The 22,345-nt window shown below is 39.7% G+C and overlaps 1 protein-coding gene across 2 annotated transcripts in view; it reads right to left on the reverse strand.

The window, feature by feature from the left end:
- The window catches only part of LOC113441897 (opioid-binding protein/cell adhesion molecule homolog), a 766,143-nt gene that overhangs the window by 148,998 nt on the left and 594,800 nt on the right, over positions 1-22,345 (reverse strand). For both annotated transcript variants that reach the window (XM_087939115.1, XM_026709119.2), the window contains one exon: positions 5,498-5,730. In XM_087939115.1, the coding sequence (XP_087795241.1) occupies positions 5,498-5,730 (233 nt within the window). The remainder of the gene's footprint in view (positions 1-5,497; positions 5,731-22,345) is intronic.

Genomic DNA, 22,345 nt, shown 5'->3' on the forward strand with positions numbered 1-22,345 from the left:
TTAATATCTAAATATTAAATGAAAGACAGACACCCAGAAATAGCTTTGGATAGAGGGGTGGCATCTAAATTTAATAAATATATGAAATAAAATTAAAAATAAATAAGAGATAGCTACAGGGGGTTGTATTTTTCTCCTATAAGAAAGATTGATTTCTCACCCAAGAAGCTCAGAAAGGCCACTTATCTCTCCTTAAAGGAAGCACAAAGGAAGAAATTATTTTAATAATAGTTTCATAAAGTTTTCTTTTTTCCTCTAAAAGGAAGGGAAAAAAGCTAAAGCGCAGGATCTTCCCTCCCCAATTCAGAGTGACTCATTGCAAAGTCAATATCCATCAGCTGTTTGAAATTAAAGGGAAGGTTTTATACATGCCTTATTGTACAGCAAGAGCTTTCTACTCAGCCAGATAAATCTTCTTTAAGAGGATTAGGAAACTTTCATTATCTTTATCTAACCTGAACTAACACTAACGCTGAAAAATTAATCTATAGACTGGACAAAAGCCAATAGCAGTTGCTAAGAAGCCAGCCCTCCGGAGTTTCTTTCTAATTGAAGGTGGGCAGGAGGAGAACATTCTTAATTCTATTTAGCACTTGGGACAATGGGGTAGAGAGTAAGGGAGGGGGGAAGCACTAAGAAGGAGAAACAAGAATTTTTCCTGGGCTAATGGACTAACACTCAATTTAGTTGAGAGCCGCATCAAGATTGCGTTTGACCTCGGGAGGCTGTGGGGGCTGTGGCCAGATTGACATCACTGGTGTCAGGGGCGCCTGGGGAGGCCCGAGCACTCTGCCAGTGAAAACGGGTTCCTGAGCTTCATTTTCGGCCTCAAAGACCCTCCTGCCTGTGAAAATGGAGCTGGGGGAGGGGCGTATGTGACAGCCTCCTGCAGCCCCCTGGAGCTCCAGTTTTGCTGTCCTGAGCACTTTGCCAGTGAAAATGGACTCCCCGAGCTCCGTTTTCAACTGCAACAGCCTCCTGCAAACCTCTGCCAGTGAAAACAAAGCTCAGGAGGGGCGTTCCATTTTCGCTGGCACAGGCACCGTGGGCTGGTCCTTTGCTGTTTCCAGGATGGCTCTGCAGGCCAGATCTAATCACCCCACAGGCCGTGTGATGACCCAAAGGGGGTGGCACAAAGGCAACACAGTCAGATGATGAGTAGGAGTCCCTTGATTAGCTCCAACTTTGTCCCCAGTGTTGTGGTTACCTTCTGGCTGGAGAAAAACTCTCCCAGGAACAGAGAATCGAGTCCAAAATGTGGTTAACAAAAACTGTAACTATAAGTCCAAACAAGGCAAAATGAGGTAATTAGTCCGGCAGGGCAAGAGAAGGGATTCCAGACATGAAGGCAAAGCAGTAATTCAACATGGTTGGGAGGACATCAGGAATGCGGATAACCAAAGTCAACACAAGATAAACTCATGTTTGTTCCCAGCAGCTGCCGCACTCAGCATGCATCTCTTTTAAACTCTCTTTTCAGGTGTGCCTGATGAAGGGAATCAGGGCCCTTTCCTCCCCCGTAAGCCACACAACCCACATTGCTCTCTTCTCCGTTCTTCCCTGCGTGCCCTAGGATAAAGAGGGGGTGGGCCTGGGTCTTCCTCTGAATTCCCTCTCCCTTGTTCTACCTCTTTCCTGCTCTGCCCAGACAGCCTTTGCCCTTCCCCAGTTTCCTCCACAGCCAATGGAGCCACACTCCCACTCCCTATCAGCTGTTTGTCTTCCTCCTAGGATCCAGACTTTGACAGGGGCATGACAGCCTGGATTCAGCCCCCAGGCCTTGAGTTTGACACCCCTGGACTAAGAGGTCATTTAATTCTCTGTGAATTATTTACTTATATCAACATGCAGGTGAGTACATAGCAGAGGTGGTATTCAGCAGGTTCTGACCAGTTTGGGAGAACCAGTAGCAGAAATTTTGAGTAGTTCAGAGACCCGCCAAATACCACTTCCGACTGGAGATTTTACAGTATCCTTCCCGTGCCACGCCCATCAAGCCACACTAAAGAACCGGTAGTAAAAAATAATTGAATCCCACCACTGGTACGTAGGTAAGTATGTTTACATGCAACATTCACATCTAAAGTCAGAAAAACTCTTCTGCTATGTAGCTCTAAGAAATGGAAACCACAGGCAAATATTCACCTTTGGCACTATAAGTAATCCTTGACTGATAACAGTTGTCCATACAAAGTGACCATTCAAAGTTACAATGTCCTTGAAAAAAGGGACTTATGACTGTTTTTTTTCCACACATACGACCATTGCAGCATCCCCTGATCACCTGATCAAAATCCAGATGTTTGGCAACTGACTCGTATTTATGACGATTACGCAGGGTCCTGGGGTCACGTGATCCCGTTTTGCGACCTTGTGAAAGGCAAAGTCAATGTGAAAGCCAGATTCCCTTGTCAGTAACTTAGCAACTGCAGGGATTCACTTAACGAAGGTGGCCGGGAAGGTTGTAAAAGGGGACAAAAGACACTTAGCAAATGTCTCGCTTAGGAACAGAAATGGGAGGCTCAACTGTGGTCGTAAGTCGAGGACAACCTGTTTTTGAAAGAAGCTTTGACCCCTTACCATCAAGTGGGGAGGAATGCATAAAAAAAAATCACTTACATTTCTTTTCTTTATGAAACCCATGGATAAATTAGTGCTGGGGTTTGATTAAGGGAAGGAGGTAGAGGGAGGGAGGGAAGGAGGGAGGCATTTAAACAGAGCTGCCAATGCGAAACAATGAAGAGGAAAACAAGGGCATAAACCTTTGCATACGTTAATCCATAGGCACAGCTACAGATTTAGAAATAATTGCTATAATTTGCTCAGGAATATAATGCACCTCAATATAACAGACAAGGTAGTAACCAGGTGATAGATTTGCTTCCTCATTGTGTGGACCAGGTGTTGATTTGCTGATGTATGATTTCAATGTTCCTGGTCTGATTTCTGATGATATTCCATTTTATAGCTTACATGAGCATTTCTTTTGCTTTAAAAAAAGCCAACAATCTTATTTAACCATATGGCAAATTCATGGCTTTCCTTCTGTTCTATGGTCCTTCACAGAGAAGTGTTGGGTGGAATGTGGAATTCTGAAACCATGTTTCTTCCCCCAGCATGCCAATTTTTTTAAAAAAAGCTAAGAGAGATTTCTGATTTTTCTGTTTACAACAGGCTGTCCAACCTGGGCAATTTTAAGACTTTCTCATAGCTGCCTGGTGAATTCTGGGAATTGAAATCCACAAGTTTTAAAGTTGCTAAGGTTGGACATCCCTGGTTTACAATGTGAAATTAATTCTAATCTGTCCCCTAGAGTAAGGAAGACAAACAAAAGTCTCTTTTTTGCAGAGGAAGAAAACTTTTAGGGAATTAATAGAGAATATCTGTAGCTCAGAGTTGAATTGCATTATTTGAAAGGGCCAAAGGTCAAGTTCTTAAAAGTAAAAGGAAAGGATATAAAGTTGGTTTATTTGATCAAGGTTAAAATAGTCCTGTTGTTATCTCTGGTAACCCTTAATGGACTTGTTACTAATCAGGAGTGAATGATAAAGCTTAAAAAAAATATTTATCAAACTTGGCTACTTGAAGATGCCTAGACTTCAATTCCCAGAAAGCCAGCAGGGTCCAGTTGACGTCTAGATGTTCTGGAACTTGAAGTCCAGATATTTTCAAGTGGCTAAGGAACAGAAACACTGACTTAAAGAATTAATTTATAGATAAGAGATGTGATATGGGAAGAAGATATCATTTGTTATATTTTAAGATGGTGATAAGTTATTAAAATAGTTTATATTTGTGATGACATCATTGTATGATATGTTTATTTTCTTTTTCATTGCTATATTATTATTATTTATCCTTCTCTACTTTGTCCTTGTTTCCTGCCCTTTGGAACTTTTTCATGTTTTTTTTTCTTTTAGTTTCTATTATGTTTATTAAAAATGAGAATAAAATTCTTTTTTAAAAAAACCCAGCAAGCCAGCCTTTCTTCATCTTCACTTCTTCTGAAGATGATCAGCATCACTTATTCTCAGTGAAATTGAAGCTATCCTTGTAGTGCCACACACTTATAGAAGATATGAATGTCCTACTAATTTAGCCCTTAACTTGGTCTTTCTTGAGTTGTTCCTGTCAGAAAAATATTGGGTTCTGTTCAGAGGTGGTATTCAGCAGGTTCTGACCAGTTCTGGAGAACCAGTAGTGGAAACTTTGAGCAGTTCAGAGAACCGGCAAATGCCACCTCTGACTGGCCTTGCCCCCATCTATTCTCTGCCTCCCATTGAGTCCCAGCTGATCGGCTGGGTCTTCTTTTGTTGCCCTGCACAGGAGAACGGAGCTGGAAAGTAGGTTAGTGCGGTGGGAAGGGAATGGAGATTTTTTAAGTATCCTTCCCCTGCCATGCCCACTAAGCCACACCCACCAAGCCAACCACACCCACCAAGCCACACCCACAGAACTACTAGTATTTTTTTTTTAATCCCACCACTGGTTCAGTCCTTTTTATTCTTCCCCAAACGTGTTGGGTTAACAGAGCTCTCATGTGCATTTATCTCTTGAAGTTCTCTGCCAAGATATCTTGATGGTTTTCAATGACTTTGACATACTTATGCAATCTGTCTTCTTTTTCTTACTTGCTGTGGAAAGAGTTAGACTTGTTCTTTTTAAGTCTCTTCTTCTATAACACCTGTCAGGTCTTTTATATTGCCACTATATTTTCTCCTAAAGACGATAATTCAATGGTAGTTGAATTGGAGTTGGTTTCTTTATTTAAAAGCACTTCTATTCCTACAAAACTTCGACACATGCACCAGGTAGGAAAGAGATGGTTGATAACAGATTTTGCCCTTGGGTGAACCAAACAGAGTTTCATTTCTACATAATTTAAAGCAGACCTGGGTAATACCTGGGTAATCCTTTTTTCTATGAAACAAACACTTTCATGCACAATAATTAGGATAGGCTCATCTGTAATATACCATGTTCATCCTGGGGTCAAACTTCATAACCTCTACTTCAGGCAAAGCCTGAAAAAAGTTGATTACTTTTTTATGTAGTACTACAGCAGAAAATAATAATAATAAAAACGACGATTTTTTTCCCCTAGAATAGTGAACATGCCATGAAAGAACTGGATTGACAAGAATCCAATTGACATCAAAAGATGGAGATATGTCAATTATTGCCACATTTCCCCAAAAGTAAGACCCAGTCTTACTTTCTTTTTTTCCTCCAAAATAAGTGCTAGGCCTTATTTTCGAGGTCTTTTAAAAAGACCTTACCTATAAAAAGAAACCTATGTACTTATGACATTTGTTCATTCATCATTAGCCAGTAGAAGCCCATCATTTCTAAATAAAAGACCTCAAGGTAGAATTGGATGGTCCAGAAAAGAACCCACAACCCATTTTTATTAATAAAGCCCTGAGAACCTCAAACCCTTAACAATTATACAAAGATCATGGAGCCTCTTCATGTTAATTTCATCAGCAAGTCTTACCTTGGACAATAAGATGAACTCGTGATGTTTTGGGATGATTGTCTGTCTGTACAGAGCAGGTATAGGGACCTTCATCGTATATGTCCACATTATGGATCTTGATACTGTATTGAGTTTTGGTGTTTGTGAGAATGACCACTCTGTCATCTATCGACCACTTATCATTTCCAGCATAAAGAATAGTGCTACGGTTTAGCCAAGCTACTCGCGTCACTCGGTCATCCACAGTACACCTAATAAAATAAATAAAGAGAATAAAAAAGAATTGGTTATTATTGCTTTCGGGAGAGGTGGGGAACAAATCATATTACGAATCCCTGTCCCTGTCCTCTATTATTTTTAAATTGTTTAGCCCAGGGGTGGCATTCAGCAGGTTCTGCCCAGTTCTGGAGAACTGGTAGTGAAAATTTTGAATAGTTTGGAGAACCAGCAAATACCACATCTGACTGCCCCTGCCCCCATCTATTCTCTGCCTCCCAAGTCCCAGCTGATCGGCTGGGTCTTCTTTGGTTGCCCTGTACAGGAGAACAGAGCTGGAAAGCAGGTTAGTGGGGTGAGGAGGGAATGGGGATTTTGCAGTATCCTTTCCCCTGCCACGCCCACCAAGCCACATGACACCCACCAAGCCACACCCACAGAACCGGTAGTAAAAAAAAAAGAATCCCACCACTGGTTTAGACAGCCTGTTAAAAGTACCTACATCCATGCAATTATTTTTCTAAAAAGTAAAATAAAATTATTGATAAAACAAACCGTATGATACATTTTGCCTTTTCTCCTGTTGGAAATGAGTTCAATGTTCTCAGAAATTTCATTTTTCCATTTCTCTTTCACCTTTCCACCCACTACTGCTTTTCTACTTACTTGTATTTTGTATGTTATAATGCTTTATAACTCAATAAAAATGTTAATGGGAAGAATTTGCATGTTTGTTCCTTTTGAATGGAAATTCAAGGCCTTTTGCTTAAAATACTTAAGTACAATAATGTCTTAGAAGAGAGATTGGAAGGGATCTTGTAGGTCATCTAGTCCAACCCCCCACCCAAGCAGGAGACCCTACACCATTTCTGACAAATGGCAGTCCAATCTCTTCTTGAAAGTCTCAAGTGATGAAGCTCCCACAACTTCCAAGGGCAACTTCTGTTCCATTGGTTGATTGTTCTCACTGTCAGAAAGTTTCTCCTTATTTCCAGGTTAAATGAATGGGGATCCCGTAATCCCAGGACACTCCCAACCATCCTAAATAAATTCCGGTCGCCACTTGAAATATTGCATCCAGTTATGGTTGCCACCATGTAAAAAAAGATGTTGAGACTCTAGAAAGAGCACAGAGAAGAGCAAAGGAGGTGATTAGGGGATTGGAGGCTAAAATATATGAAGAACAGTTGCAAAAACTGGGTGTGCCTAGTTTAATGAAAAGAAGAATTAGCAGTGATACGATAGCAGAAAAGATAGTGGAAAGGAAGAATGAGAGATGACATGATAGCAATGTTCAAATATCTTAGGGGCCACCACAGAGAAGACAGGGTCAACCTATTCTCCAAAGCAGGACAAGAAGTAATGGATGAAAACTAATCAATGAGAGAATCGGCCTAGAATCAAGGAGAAATTTTCTGATAGAATAATTTGTCATTGGAACGGCTTTGCTCCAGAAGGTGTGAGTGCCCCATCACTGGAAGCTTTTAAGAAGAGATTGTTCTAAAATAGTAAAGTTTGTGTATAGTACAGGGTGGATTGGACTAGAGGACCTTCAAGCTCCCTTTAAACTCTTGTTATTCTGTTAGACCCACTTTTCTCCTTCCATTCACAAGTTTCTTCAACACTCCGCTCCTCTGAGTTCCACAGCAGCTCACTTTCTACACTTCTTAATCTCAACTTGTGATGTGATCACCTAAAGTTGTAATATGAGAACCTTCTCTTTGTTCAAATTAACTCCCTGAGAACTAAGTACAGCCTAGTTAAGTTGAGCCCTGAGGGGATTGAAGTCAGGTAGACTGTTATTCCTCTCTCAGTTCATTATAATGAATAATAAAGAGATACTTACACGAGTTTTTGTTAAATTATTCATTGTATGGACTGGTAAAATCAGGACAGTAATCTGTAAAACAGACAACGTCCATGCCTGTAATCATCTAAATATCCAGGCAAAAGATTTTCAAGTAACTCACTGCACCACTCATTAAAGATGAAGTGTGTGTTTTTTGCTGTTTGATGAGACAGTATTATAGTGATTATTTCCCTTTTTTTTTTTTTTTTGCTTTGTGCAGGGGAAAAAGAGGGGGGAGGGAGAGAGAACTAATTGTCTGATGTATAAATTTTGACTTTGCAATAAACCAAAATAACATTTCTCCCTCTTCCGAGCCCACTTGTTTGATATTAGATTGAGATTCACAAAGCATACTGTTAATGCAGTAATAAGTAAAATAAATCCGTCTCCATTAACCCAATCCCAAATGTACCCCCTACCAAAGGCAAAGAAAAACAAATCATGACCCACAGACTTTTTTTATATTAAAATGTCTTTTCTATATTTGGAAATTTTAGTTAATTGTTTTTAATTAGTGTTTTTTTTTAAAATACTGAAAAAAACTAAGGAAACTCACAGTCATTCTTCTCCAGTCAGAAAATCTCTGGAATTTTGAGACTTGAACATATATTGGTGAAATATCTTCAGGAATCCATCCTTCTAAAACAAAAGTTTTGATCCAGGAATCTAAATTATCTGAATCTATATGACAGGCCAATTTTTTTTTCATGATTTATGTACGTCTCCTGATAATTGGCCCCAAAGCCACACAGCCAGTTTTCATGTCTAAGGTGAGACTAGAGCTCACAATGTTTTGGGGATTGGCCCAAGATCACCCAGCCAGCTTTTGTAGCTAAGGTGGGACTAGAATTCACTGTCTCCTAGTGATTGGCTCAAAGTCACCCAACCAGCTTTCATACCTAAGACAGGACTAGAACTCACCATCTCCTGTTGATTGGCCCAAAGGCACCCAGTTGGCTTTCTTGCCAAAGCTGTGGATAGGTTTCACAGTGTTCTTGTTTCTAGTTCAGCACCTTAACCGTTAGACCAAACTTTAGAGCAAATGCTGTAAGCATCGCCTAGACCTTTGGTGGAAATATTAGACAACTACTTTACTCATGTAATCTACAGTAAAAGAATCTGGAAAACCTTTCCATCTTCTACCAAAGAGAACGAAGGCAGGATAGCCTTGAGGTTTTTTTTTTCCCTCACACCTTTGTCTCTTCCCAGGCTAAGTTCATCTTCCTCACATTGACCACAAATTTCCTTTAAGACCATCTCTGTACTCTACATTCCATTTATTCCCATACATGGTTATATTTCCATTGTTAGCAGTTGAATATCTCACATGACCTTTTATTAGGAACATAGATTTACAACCAATATGTTAACTTCTCGGAAACTGTTTTGTACTTTTCTAACACAAATTGTTATTATTTTTTCCTGCTATGGGCAGCAAGAAAGATGATAAAGAAGATGAAGATGAAGATGATGAAGATGAAGATGAAGAAGAAGAAGAAGAAGAAGAAGAAGAAGAAGAAGAAGAAGAAGAAGAAGAAGAAGAAGAAGAAGAAGAAGATGCAACATCGCCAGAAAAATTAAGTGCCAGAAAATGTGATCCTTTTTTCAAAACATTTGTTAATCTCTCTGTCTGTGCTTTAATATAAATATAGGTTTGTAGTTGGAAGCATAACAAGCCTATGTTCCTTGACTTCCACAAAGTGCTATACAAACAATGACAAATCATACAAAATTTGCTTCCAAATTTTTATGACTGTACTTGTGGATCTCTGAATTGGGATTTCCAAAATTTCCAGGCTGTGAAGCTGGGTGTAATTCTCAAGCTGTTGGTTCCTTTGCATAACTGAATGTTGTGTGCCATTGTGTTCTGCATTGATTCCCTATCTGAATGGAGCTGTGACCAATTCAAGTCCATGTCTTTTGAACATCCACTGCAGATTTCATCTGATGATGGCACAGTTAAATAAACCCATTCTGTTTTCCATCAAAACTTCTCCAAGCAGAACCAAATGGAAGAATCAGCCTTGATGACATATAGAGTATCCCAACAATAACTGTTTGTCTACCTGAAGCACAGGTGGGCAATGGAAGAACTTGGTGTATTGATGCCATTTGCATTTAAGTATCCCTTTCTCTGAAGGATTTACTTTTCCAAAATGAGACTTTGCAAATACAAGCCAGGTGCCATGACGCTGAATAATTCTATTGAGTCCCCTGGTTAATTCTTGCTCAGAAACCAGCATTCTGTCTCATTTTATGCAATGCAATGCTTACAGTTTTGCCTTTTTTCCAATGGCCATTTTATGGCAATGTCTCCAATAGCCAACAATGGAGGATGTTAGAGAAGAGCAAGCAGAGCTGAGGGCTGAGTCAAGAGAGGAATCAGCCTAGAGTCCTTACATTCCCACAAATGGCCTAAATCCAATCTCACTTGAATTCCGTTGACTCTAATTTGGTATATTGCATCTTAGTTGGCTAGATTCTTGTGTATGGGCTTGAACATTAAATCTTTTCAATTGCAACTTAGCAGATTCTTTGTGCCTGACAGAACAGAATTCTTTAATTGATTTACATACAGGGAACAACCTTTGACATAGTGGGATCATAACCTAAGCCAGAGGGTTTTCCCTAGAAAGAATCAAATTAAGAATTTAAAAAAAACCAAGCATTTTCCTGGCACTCACTATTCATCTTCAGAGCAATCAGGCTACTATAAAACTATCATGGAGAAGAAAAATAAACTCGTACAATTCCAGGAAGAACAGAAATAGCCACAAAGCCAACTTTGATTCATGGCTTTAGTTCTTACGAAGATAATTAAAAGTACTTTCTTAACAGAATCTGTAAGAATTTGAGTTACAAGTGGTCCTCATTTTAATGTCTACAACTGAGCTCAGAATTTTGGTCATAAGTCATTGTGGATCAGCATATGATCTGAGTTTATTTTTTGGACTGCTTTTATACTGTTCATAACGCAAGTCCCTATGGTTGCTAAGCAAATCATGTGGTTAAGGAAACTGTGTGGTCTTTAAGTAAATTCATGTTTATGACTGGGTGGCGCTTTTTTTTTTTGCAGGAAACTGGCCAAAGAGTTGCAAATCGTGGTCACCTGACCACAGGACACGGCAACTGATCATAAATGCTAGCCGGTTGCCAAGCACCTGAAATGTGATCATGGGGGCTGTGTGTGTGTGTGTGTGTGTGTGTGTGTGTAGCTTCAAGTCGTAAGTAACTTTTTCAGGATCCATCATTAACTTTGACTACTTTTAAATGACAAGTCATTAAGCAAGGATTTCATAAGTTGAAGGAGTTTAGCAGAGATGGCTAAATTGACTGCTTTGATAAAAGAAAAGAAAAAAAAACAGAAATATTTTCTTCTGGACTTTGTGCTTGAGGTGGAAAAAAATGAAACTTTGATTTTGGATTTTACCAGTTAGATAGATTTGTTGATATAAAAATGGCTACTTTATACTATCATGTAAAAGTAGAAAATTGAAATTTGGTGTTACTATTTTATTACACTAACGGGAGTCAGAAGTCAACAACTTTTCTTTCTTCTTCTCTTCTTTTCTGAATTCTTTCCTTCCCCTTCCCCTTTCCCTCCCCTATTTTTCCTACTTGTTTTTCTATTGTTTTTGTATTTTATATTATAAACAAATAAAAAAGAATCTAGTTAAGGACTTCCTATACCTCCTTAAAGTTACATTCTCCCCCTTTTCTTCCTTTTAAAATTATATTTAAATTTCTGTTTTTAAAAAAATGATCAAACCCTTAAAAAGTCTAAGTTTCCATCTTCCTTCCTAACACAGATGGGGGTCATTGCTTGGAGAGCAGATTGCCTGGAAAATTAGTATAATTTGCCTTGAATAACTTGGTGGAAGAAATATGAGCTAGATCCATAGATAGGAAAGCTATAAGGGGAATTATTCAATGGAACTCAATTGGCCGTTTAATGCCAGTTTCCCATTCAGAGCGCTGGTTTGCAGAAACAAATTTCAGATAACATGACAAATTCAGGATCAGCTTCATGGCAAGAACAAACACTCTATTTTGAGATCACTCAAGAGAAAAACAGAATTAAAAGATGGAGGAAGGAGACCACCGAGCAACAAATAACATTAAAGGAGGACATGGCTGAAGGACCCAACCTCCCTTATGCTACTTGAAGGAGCCTGAATAGGTTGAGAGTTGGAATGCCAAAGTTTAAGACTGATAGGGTCAAGTGGAGGTTGTTAGTGTATAACAACACATTGTGTGAATATGGAGAGTCTTAGAGGCCAGCCCATCTGCTGGTATGTCAGCTACTACCAAAACCAGGTATCAACAATGACTTATTCTTGGCCAACGACCAAGCCAAGAAGGTGGCTTCATTTTTGGCAGTCTAAAGTTTGATCTGGACATGGAAGAAGGAGAAGAAAACATAACAAATCCATTCTTCTGGACCATGTGTGTTTGTGTGCACCCATGGATGCAAACTTATGTCCATGGAACTGCATCAACTTCTAAGGGAAAACAGCAACTCTTACAATGCCAGTGAATCACTACACTATAGCCTGAATTCATGAAAGGTGTGGAACTATAATGTAGCCTATTTTCAATGTCTTTTGCATGCTTGGCCCTTCCATAGAAATGTGAACCCCATCAAGAACTAAAGTTGGGTATAGGAGAGACCAGGAAGAGCCCAGGAAATGGGTCAAGCACAGTCCCTTCATGCCTACAAGAGTTCTAAATCCAGCCAACCATGAATTCCATTGACTCTTATCTACTGCCAATTTGCTTTGACTATTGTTCAGATTCTTGTAGAGCAGGGGTCTTCAAATTTGACAGCTTTAAGACCCCTGATTTCTTGAGCCTGACAATAGAATTATACAGGACTCAAACTATTTCTGGATCTGTTTTTCTGGAGTTTAATCTGTGTCTATTTGGTCCTAACAACCTCCAGATACCAGTCAGAAGATCTAGCAATAGCAATAGCACTTAGACTTATATACAGCTTCACAGTGCTTTACAGCTCTCTCTATGCATTTTACAGAGTCAGCCTGTTGCCCCCAACAATCTGGGTCCTCATTTTATTGACTTCAGAAGGACAGAAAGCTGAGTCAAACTTGAGCCAGTGAGAACCGAATTGCCGAACTGCTGGCAGCCGGCAGTCAGCAGGAAGTAGCCTGCAGTACTGCGTTCTAACCACTGTGCCACCAGGGCATCTACAACATCTTCTGCTTGGCTCAGTTGGAGATAGACAACTGCCTAGACAACACAGTATCAACAGTAGAGACCTTCAAATTTCTAGGTTCTACTATATCACATGACCTAAAATGGACACCTAATATAAAACACATCATCAAAAAAGCACAACAAAGAATGTTCTTTCTGCACTTAGAAAACTCAAACTGCCCAAGGAGCTGCTGATATAGTTCTACAGAGGAATTATTGAGTCTATCGTCTGCACCTCTATAACTGTCTGGTTTGGTTCTGCAACCCAACAGGACAGACACCGACTTCAGAGGATAATTAGGACTGCAGAAAAAACAATTACTACCCACCTGCCTTCAATTGAGGACCTGTATACTGCACAAGTCAAAAAGAGGGCTGTGAAAATATTTACAAACCCCTCACATCCTGGACATAAACTGTTTCAACTCCTTCCCTCAAAGCGATGCTATAGAGCACTGCACACCTGAACAACTAGACACAAGGAGAGTTTTTTCCCAAACGCCATCACTCTGCTAAACAAATAATTCCCTCAACACTGTTCAACTATTTACAAAGTGTGCGCTACTATTACTGTTAACCTTCTCATCACTCCTTATCACCCATCCCCTCCCACTTGTGATTGTAGGACTGTAACTTTGTCGCTTCTATCCTTACAATTTATATTGACTCTTTCCTAGTATGATTTGATTGTTGATTGTACCCTATGACTATCATTAAGTGTTGTACATTATGATTCTTGATTCTTAACGAATGTATCTTTTCTTTATGTATACTGAGAGTATTTACACCAAGACAAATTCCTTGTGTGTCCAATCACACTTGGCCAAAAAAGTATTCTATTCTATTCTATTCTATTCTATTCTATTCTATTCTATTCTATCTTCCACACATTGGGGATACCTCATCCAAACAGTCGAGTGTCCTCTCCCAGTTGTTTCTGTCCAGAGTTTTTGCAGCGTTAACTCAACACCAGAAAAATAAACACAGATGGCTGATGCTTCATTTAACATCTTTATAAACATAATAAGTAGATTTTACAAACCAGTTGTAGATTTCTCCAACATGGAGCAAACTCAGACAGAAACATGTTGTAAATAACGTCAGCAGGCAAGCAAGCAAGCAAGCTAGTTTCATTTTCAATAGACAGACTCAGATCTTAACATAGCTGTAGAGTTGCAGAGATTAATATAGAGCCATGCCTAGTTTACTTGTAGTTTCAGTTTCCAAACAGTTCTCATTGGCTGACTTAGTTGCTATGCCTATTCATTGGCTGACCTTGTTACCAAGCTCTATTCCAGTTCATGAATATACTCTGACAGTTTCTTCAGGTTTCAGAGTTGAGAAACTCCAACCAAATCTTGTTCCAGGATGATTGGAAGGGTGGGCAGGTGGAAGAGAAGATGTATTTATAATCATGAGGAATAAATGGGAGCTGTTCAAAAGTAAACACAGAACAGCAGAACTTGGCTGAAATCCCGACTCTTAAAGATGCAAATTAGAAGGCAGGCTATCAAAACGCAAGGTTCCACTAATCTTCTCTCAACAACATAAATCGTCAAATTAGCTTGCCGAACAATGACATGTGCGGCGTGTAATATTGAGTTTAATACAATAGGTCCTAAAGGAAGGATAAAGTATCATCTGTGGGGCTTTTGTAATGGATGATATTTATTCATGGTGACGAGGACAGAAGGGTCTTAGCTGTAACCCCAAGGCCCTTCATTGCTGCTAAGGAAACTGATTTTTTTGGGCATGCTTCCGCTAAAGTTTTCTTTCTTCTACCTCCTGTTGGTACTTTTCCTATCCACCACATAAAAAGCCCTGGCATTTTGACAAGGAGGGGAGGACATCATTCATTCAGACCATGCAATATATTTTGGTGGATAAAATAATTACAGGTTGCTAGTTATTCCTGCAAAGCTCTGGAAACCCCGCTGTCACAGGGTATAGGAAATAAATTTTTTAAAAGGCAGGGATAAATGTGGTGCTTGAATTTTTTAAGAGTCTGGGGCATGATGAGACAAGCTGACAGAGAATTATTTCATGTAGAGGCTGAAGCGGGCTTTGAAACAGAGATCTTGGCTTTATTAAGTTTATTATTTTGTTTTGTTATTTGGGAAAGTGAACTCTGCATAGGTGGTTGAAGAATTTTCCAACCTTTGGTTCTTTCATTAAAAAAAAAAAAGTTGTGATTACAAGTAGTCCTTGACTTACAACTTTAATGAAGGTTGCCCATTAAGATTGTAAGTCATGATGGCTGCAAAGTAGCAGGGGTGGGCTGCTGGGGGCTCGCAGAGGCTTGGGAGAGTCCCTAGCTAAGATTCTGCAGGACTCAGAGAGCCCCCAATAACCTCAGAAAGACAAACAGCAAGAGAAAGCTCTTAATAGGCTTAATTGAACTTCTGGGCATTCAGCCAAGAACATTTCACACCTCATAAAAGTATTGCAAACTAGATAAACAATCCACTCAGTGCTTGCAGGGAGAGCCATGGAGAACCAAATAATAAGAATTATGTAACTCACCAGATACTCCACTAAGACTCCAGGATCCTTCTCACAGTCACTGCTATTAAGCCTTGTTTCATCCAGTCTTTTATTTAAATATTAAATGCATGAAATAATGAACAACTTTGGGGTATATATCTTTTTTTCTAGGTAATTAGGGCAAAGAAGCAACATGGAGTTGGCCACACCCACCCAGACCACGCCCACCCAGCAGAGAGCCCCTTGATAAAAAAAATTTGAAGCCCACCTCTGCAAAGTCAGTCATCACATGACCAACCTGGAAATTTTATGACCTTTTTTCTGTGGTGGTCATTAAGCAAATCACCATGGTTGTGAAGTGAATCCATGGATGTTAAGTGAACACCACAATTGTCAAGTAAACTCTGTGGCAATTTTTGAAAAAAAAACAAAAAACAGAAGTACATACCAGTTTATGGCAAAAACTCACAGTCATGTAAATATAAGATGCTACAAATGGCCACAAATGTGAGCCAGTTAGCTGAGGGTTTGAAGTCCAGTCGTGTGACCATGGTGTGGGTGCATGGGTCTCTGGCTGTTGGAAATTCTGAACTGAGTCATCATATGTATGGGGTTTTTTTTTAGGAGGTGGGGGTCTGTCATAATTTTGAGTGGTTGCTAAGCAACCAGTTGTAAGTTGAGGACTTCCTGAACTCATAACACACCCCTTTTCTATTTCTCCCAATACACGGGATTTGGCCATTTCAGGGAAAAGTGTAATTTTGGACTGGAAAGCATCAATTCACGAGGGAAGAATCTTTGGTACTATACTATATTTCTGTTTAGAAGCGCCAAAGTGCTTCCATGGCAAAAGGATTTGCCAGTAAGATCCCAGTTGCCCTTGACATGCCTAGTTGGGGATTCCTTTATGTGAAGTTGCCCATCAAAGTGGTACCCATTTTTTTACTTGCGCTCACCCACTTTTGAATCACTGTGTTGGAGGGAGCTGGAGCGAATGATGGTAGCTTATCCCATCCTGCTACAGCAACCGGATCTCAAACCCTAGGTTGCCAATCATCAGCCCAGCATTCTAACCTCAAGAGCCACCTCGCTTCTTTGGTACTTTGGTACTTTGCTGAAATCAAAGAAGCTATGCAGGATCATTTACTCCTTTTTCATTTTACACACTGTAAATTACCAGAGTTGGAAGTTTCAAGTAAAATCGTAACCCCAAGAGAGTTTGTTAAAATTAAGTTTCACTGTGTTAAGCTTTGTTATAGCCAATTAAGAGGGGAAAGAATGTGTGCAAGGAAAGTGCAATAAATTGAAGACTTAGTTGTGGTGGTCATATGACAAGATTTAGGAGGGCACCACCATCATCACACAAATGATGAAACTGCATTATTTATCTGTTGTCCTTCTGCAAAAGACACAATTGGTTCCCCTTGTGTAAGCACTTCATCACACAACACATAATTCTCTGGCCCTAAGACAGAATTTGGACATTTCTAAAATATTGACAAACAAGAACTAATGGACATTTCTAAGGAGTCAAATAAGCAATTAGCACCGAATCCAAGACTCCGTTTGAAAGGTAATTGGAGGTAATGGGAAGGTTTTAATTTGAAACATACTTGCTGATAAGTTAGAACCAATTGTCCTCTTTTCTCTTGCTAAAATTGCCTATTCTGAGAATCTGGCTGTCGTGGCTTTGACAAATGATGTCATTACATCCATGACACCAAGTGCAACCAAAGTTTGATTCATTGCATATGAAGTCCAATGCACTTAGATCTGGTAAATCAAGATTTCAGCCCAATATGAAAATTGATTTACTGTAGGAAAAGAACAGGCAGACCTGGGGGCAGAGTGAAATGAGTCATCAGCCTAGCATCCTTATGTTCCCATAAACATTCTAACTTCAAATCCCTCTTGAATTCCATTGACCCTTATCAATTTAGTATGGAACTTTAATTGACTATTTTCTTGCGTATAAGCTTAAGCAATAAATCTTTTTTTGAATTGCAACTTGGCACGTGGTTCTGATCCTTTGCACCTAGACATTTATAAGAATCAAAATTTACAGGTTCTTCTCATATGACACCTGTTTTTAAGATTTTCTAAAAAGCCAACCCAAAAGGGTAACCATCTCAAACCAGGAAGAAAAGTGTTGAAAAGAACTAGGAGAGTTATCCTAACACACTACCACCATTGCTGACTTTTTGTTTCAGTCGTGCCAAAAAATAATATTGTGTAACAAGGGGTAGACCCATCGTTAATGTAGAACTTGGGCTTAATTTATTGGTAGCAAGTTATTAGTAATAACTTATGTCATTAAGGTTTCACTCCATTTGTTCAAAAATATTAGATCATCGATATAGGGTGGAAAAAATAAGATAACATGAAAATTGTTTGGTAAATGGAAGAAAAGTATTAGAGTACTTACTCTCTATAATGGGATTTGAGGGAAAATTGAAAGAAAGGTGCTTTTTGAGAATGATTTTGGTTGTTAGCAGGTTTAGAATAATGTTGCAATTCTTTCTTGGAGAAAAGAGTAAAATATTACTAACAACTACATCCAATTTTGCTTATATATCTACAAATGTGAAATCCTCATACAAATTATACTTAGAATATATCCTTTATATTGTTGCAATTCAGATAAATGGAATGGGCAATTTAAGTCCATATAAAGGCTCTTGATTATTTGCCACAGCTAATGTCTTGTGCATCAGTACTTCATTTTTTAATGTATTTCCTTCTTGAAATTAAAACAAGGAGAGAATTGTATTAAAGCACCTGCCAATGTGCTTTTATTTTCTTTGCTTCCATCTATGCAGTACTACTGTACAGCTCATCCGTCTGGAAACCATATCATATATCTGATATTAACACAATTGAAAAAGTCCAGAAATATTTCACAAGAAGAGTTCTCCACTCCTCTACTCGTTGCAGAATACCTTATGCCACCAGACTTGAAACTCTAGACCTAGAAAAGCTAGAACTACGCCGCCTTTAGTCCGATCTAAATAAAGTATATAAAATCATACATTGCAACGTCCTACCTGTCAATGAATACTTCAGCTTCAATCGTAACAATACAAGAGCACACAATAGATACAAATTCAAGGTTAACCACACCAAACTTGATTGCAGAAAATACAACTTCAGCAACAGAGTGGTCAATGTCTGGAATACTCTACTGACTCTGTGGTTTCTTCCCCAAACCCCAAAAACTTTAACGTTAGACTGTCTACTATTGACCTCATCCCCTTCCTAAGAGGCCTGTAAGTGCACCAACATGCCTACCGTCCCTGTCCTATTGTTTCTTTTATTTTTCTTATATGTACCCATGTATTCATAACTATGTTTTTACTTATACCTATTATCTTGTAAGCAATTGACAAATCAAATCAAATGTAAAAAAAAAATGTAAAATGTACCTTTATTTAATGCTACTCAGTCTGAATTGCCAAAAATTCAGAAGACCACTAGATGACAGCATTAGACTTTTACATCTCCTTGTTGCCCTCTAGTGATAATATAGTTCTTTGCTGTCCAAAAATTGTAATCCTAGTCTAACGCCTGCCTTTCTACTTTCTAAAATGAATTTACAATCTTCCTCCCTTTCCTTATGATTAAAACAAAAATAAAAATACATACACACAACTGCCATCCTACTCACAGAGTTCATACTTGTATTTTGCCTAGAATAGAATGGAATGAGCTGGAAGGGACTTTGGAGGTCTTCTAGTCCAGCCCACTGCTCAAGCAGGAGAAACTATAATATTTCAGTTAAGTGACTGTCTTTAGACTCTTCTTAAAAACATCCAGTGACGGAGCACCCACAATTTCTAGAGGCAAGCTGTTCACCAGTTAATTGACCTCACTATTAGGAAGTTTCTACATAATTTAATTTATGTAGGCATGCCATCTGTTTTTTTGCACTTCAGATACTATAACTCTACAATTTGCATACTTGTCTGTAGTCGTCTGCAAAACATTTCTCCTGAAAGGCTACTACTATGAGAGCAGTGATAAAGGAATTTTAAAAACTGTTTACTAAAGATTAAGAACTCTTTGTATGCTGGGAAAACCTATATTGTAGGATTCTTCCTAAGCTGAAGTGACCAGAAGAAGAGTTGGTTGGTGGAGATGAGGTAGTCGTCAGTCTCTTTGACAGGAATCCAAACATACAGAAATTTATGGGGTTCTTGGTGCTCTCTGAGCCTGGTGGTTTCCTTGAAGACATTTCATTGCCAAACTAGGTAACATCACCAGTGCTAGATTGCCTAGCACCAAGCTCAGAGAGCATCAAGGACTCTACAGTTCAACTCTGAGCTGCAAATATTCTCTTCTGAAATCCACAGAAATGTAGCTTCTGTTTGCTGGAGCATAAGTTTCATCATCACAGAAAAGCTAGTCCTGGTTAATACAGGCGGTTTTCCAAGGACTCTTAAGAAATTGGGTTTTTAAGCATTTGCATACGACATTAAACAACTAGGAATTGATTGACACAATCATGATCAGTCAATTACAAAGGGCAGTTTTGCTTGGACAGCTTACATCCTTAGCACCATCCAACAACCACAGCTGCCTATCCCATGGTTCTTGAGAAGGACTCAATAGATAGATAAAAATGCCAAATCCAGTCTCAATGCATGGCTGGCTGAGCAACCAACCATAATAACAGTGATAACAATGCTTCTGTACTCAGAGGCTGGGAGAAACTGCCTCACCCAAAATCGTTTGGCTCAGAACTGTTCCATTCGATGGGTTTTATTCCGCAGGCCCAGGAAAGGAGCAAGCAACTTGGCAGATGAAAGACACTCAGCGGCAATATCAATAGAAAGGAGGAGACTGATTAAAGGACATGATCCAGCAAAATGGCCTCTTCATTGCAGCCCACTGTTTGCAGAATTGTGCAGTTGCTGAACACCAGCCTCAATCAGCCGGCTGTGTAAGAATTCAATCAGTGCTAATCTAACACAATACGCCACCTGCTCCCTGGCTGATTTCTAGTGTTCTTCAATCAAAAAGGGGAAGGAGCAAAGGGTTGCTTGCCAGCAGTGTAAGCAGGCCTGAAAATTCAAGAACCCAGAGCCTCTAGTTTTGGTGTGAGTGCACACTGTAGAAATAAATCCGCTCCCGTCCGCGATGGGAAGGAGGGGTGTGGGAAAGAAACACAAGAAGACAGGAGGAAATGCAGTGTACCTCGTCTTCACCAAAGCAGGGGTGATTAAAGTGTGTTAACTACGAGTGTCTGCTGGGAAATGGGAAGGCAAGTAAATGCATCACCTAGGGACTCCCAGCACACATCTACGGTGTTCACGTCAGGATGCAGGGCACAGACGTCAAGTATCTCAGAATAAAAGGTGCCTTCATTTTCCAAATACTGTACATTGAGGTCTAAATGGCCTATTCTTGAAAAGCATCTGGAAGCTACAGCTGGTGCAGAATGTAGCTACATGGACAGTTTTGGGGGCCCCCGAGGCTGGCCCATGTTACACCGCTGTTCCACAAGCTGTACTGGTTGCCAAATTGTTGGTTCTTCTCTTTAAAGTTCTTCATGGTATGGATCCAGAATATCTGAAGAGCTGGTTCATCCCAGTGGGATTGGCGCACCCCACCCACACTGGAAGAAGAGGCATGCTGCGGACTCCACCACAGGAATTATGTCTGATAGGGTATTTTCTGCCATGGCTCCTATCCTCTAGAACATCATGGTCCCTGAGTTCAGATCAACCCCAACCCTTTTAGCCTTCTGAAATAGAAATAGCAATAGCACTTAGACTTATATATCACTTCATAGTGCTTTACAGCCCTCTCTCAGTGGTTTACAGATTCAGCATACTTCCACCACAAACCTGGGTTCTCATTATACCAACCTTGAAAGAATGGAAGGCTGAGTCAACCTGATTCAGAATTGAACTGCTGGCAGTGAACTGAGTTAGCCTGCAATACTGAATTCTGACCACTGCGCCATCCTGGTGCTGAAGGACTGAAGTCTTGGCTCTGCCAATTCGCCTGGAGGAGGATGGAGGAGTCTCATTTTAGAGGTGGTTAAATGACTGAGATAAAAGCCCACCTCCTCCCTGGGTGCATCTTGCTCCCTTCCTTGCCATGTTTGTTGACTTTTAACTCAATCTGGGTGTTAATATTTATTGTTTTAATGTTTTACCTTGTTGTTTTTATTGGTGGCAAGGCACCTTTAGGCGAGATAGGTGGAATATAAGTTTAGTAAATAAATATAATAAAATACTTCCAAGAAGCCAAACTAAGCTCAACAGTGGTAGAAGGAAAAGTTCTATCATTGTCAAGAGTAGCACAGTGGTTAGAATGCAGTATTGCAGGCTACTTCTTCTGACTGCCAGCTTCCAGCAGTTTGACAGTTCGATCCTGATTGGTTCAAGATTGACTCAGCCTTCCATCCTTCCAAGGTGGATAAAATGGGGACCCAGATTGTTGGGGGCAAGATGTTGACTCTGTAAACCACTTAGAGAGGGCTGTAAAGCACTGTGAAGTGGTATATAAGTGCTATTGCTATTGCTAAGTGCTGAAGGAAGGAAGGAAGGAAGGAAGGAAGGAAGGAAGGAAGGAAGGAAGGAAGGAAGGAAGGAAGGAAGGAAGGAAGGAAGGAAGGAAGGGCCATGGTGGTGCAGTGGTTAGAATGCAGTATTGCAAGCTAATTCTGCTGACTGCTAGCAGTTCGATCCTGACTGGCTCAAGGTTGACTTAGCCTTCCGTTCCATCCTTCTGAGTTTGGTAAAATGAGGACACAGATTGTTGGGGGCAATATGCTGACTGTACACTTCTTAGAGAGGGCCGTAAAGCATTGTGAAGTGGTATATAAGTCTAAGTGCTTTCCTATCATGAAATTTCACTTGGCTCTCTTAAAAAGGGGCCAATCACTCACTGAAGTTTTGGCTGCAGCCTTAAGGTGAACATAAGGAACTCAGAAATATGCATGAACTATCTAGGCTGCCCCTGATACATCTTGGGCCAATCCAAAGGATGTGCTGGGAACTGCGAGATGGGCAGGAAATAAATGTGAGAAGCAAAATTAAATAGACAAAAAAAAAAAAAAAAGAACAGCATGCAAGGAGGATTATACAATCTGACCT

The sequence above is a fragment of the Pseudonaja textilis genome, chromosome 9, assembly GCF_049901715.1.
Source record: "Pseudonaja textilis isolate UNSWEBS1 chromosome 9, rPseTex1.2, whole genome shotgun sequence".
NCBI classification, from domain to species: domain Eukaryota; kingdom Metazoa; phylum Chordata; class Lepidosauria; order Squamata; family Elapidae; genus Pseudonaja; species Pseudonaja textilis.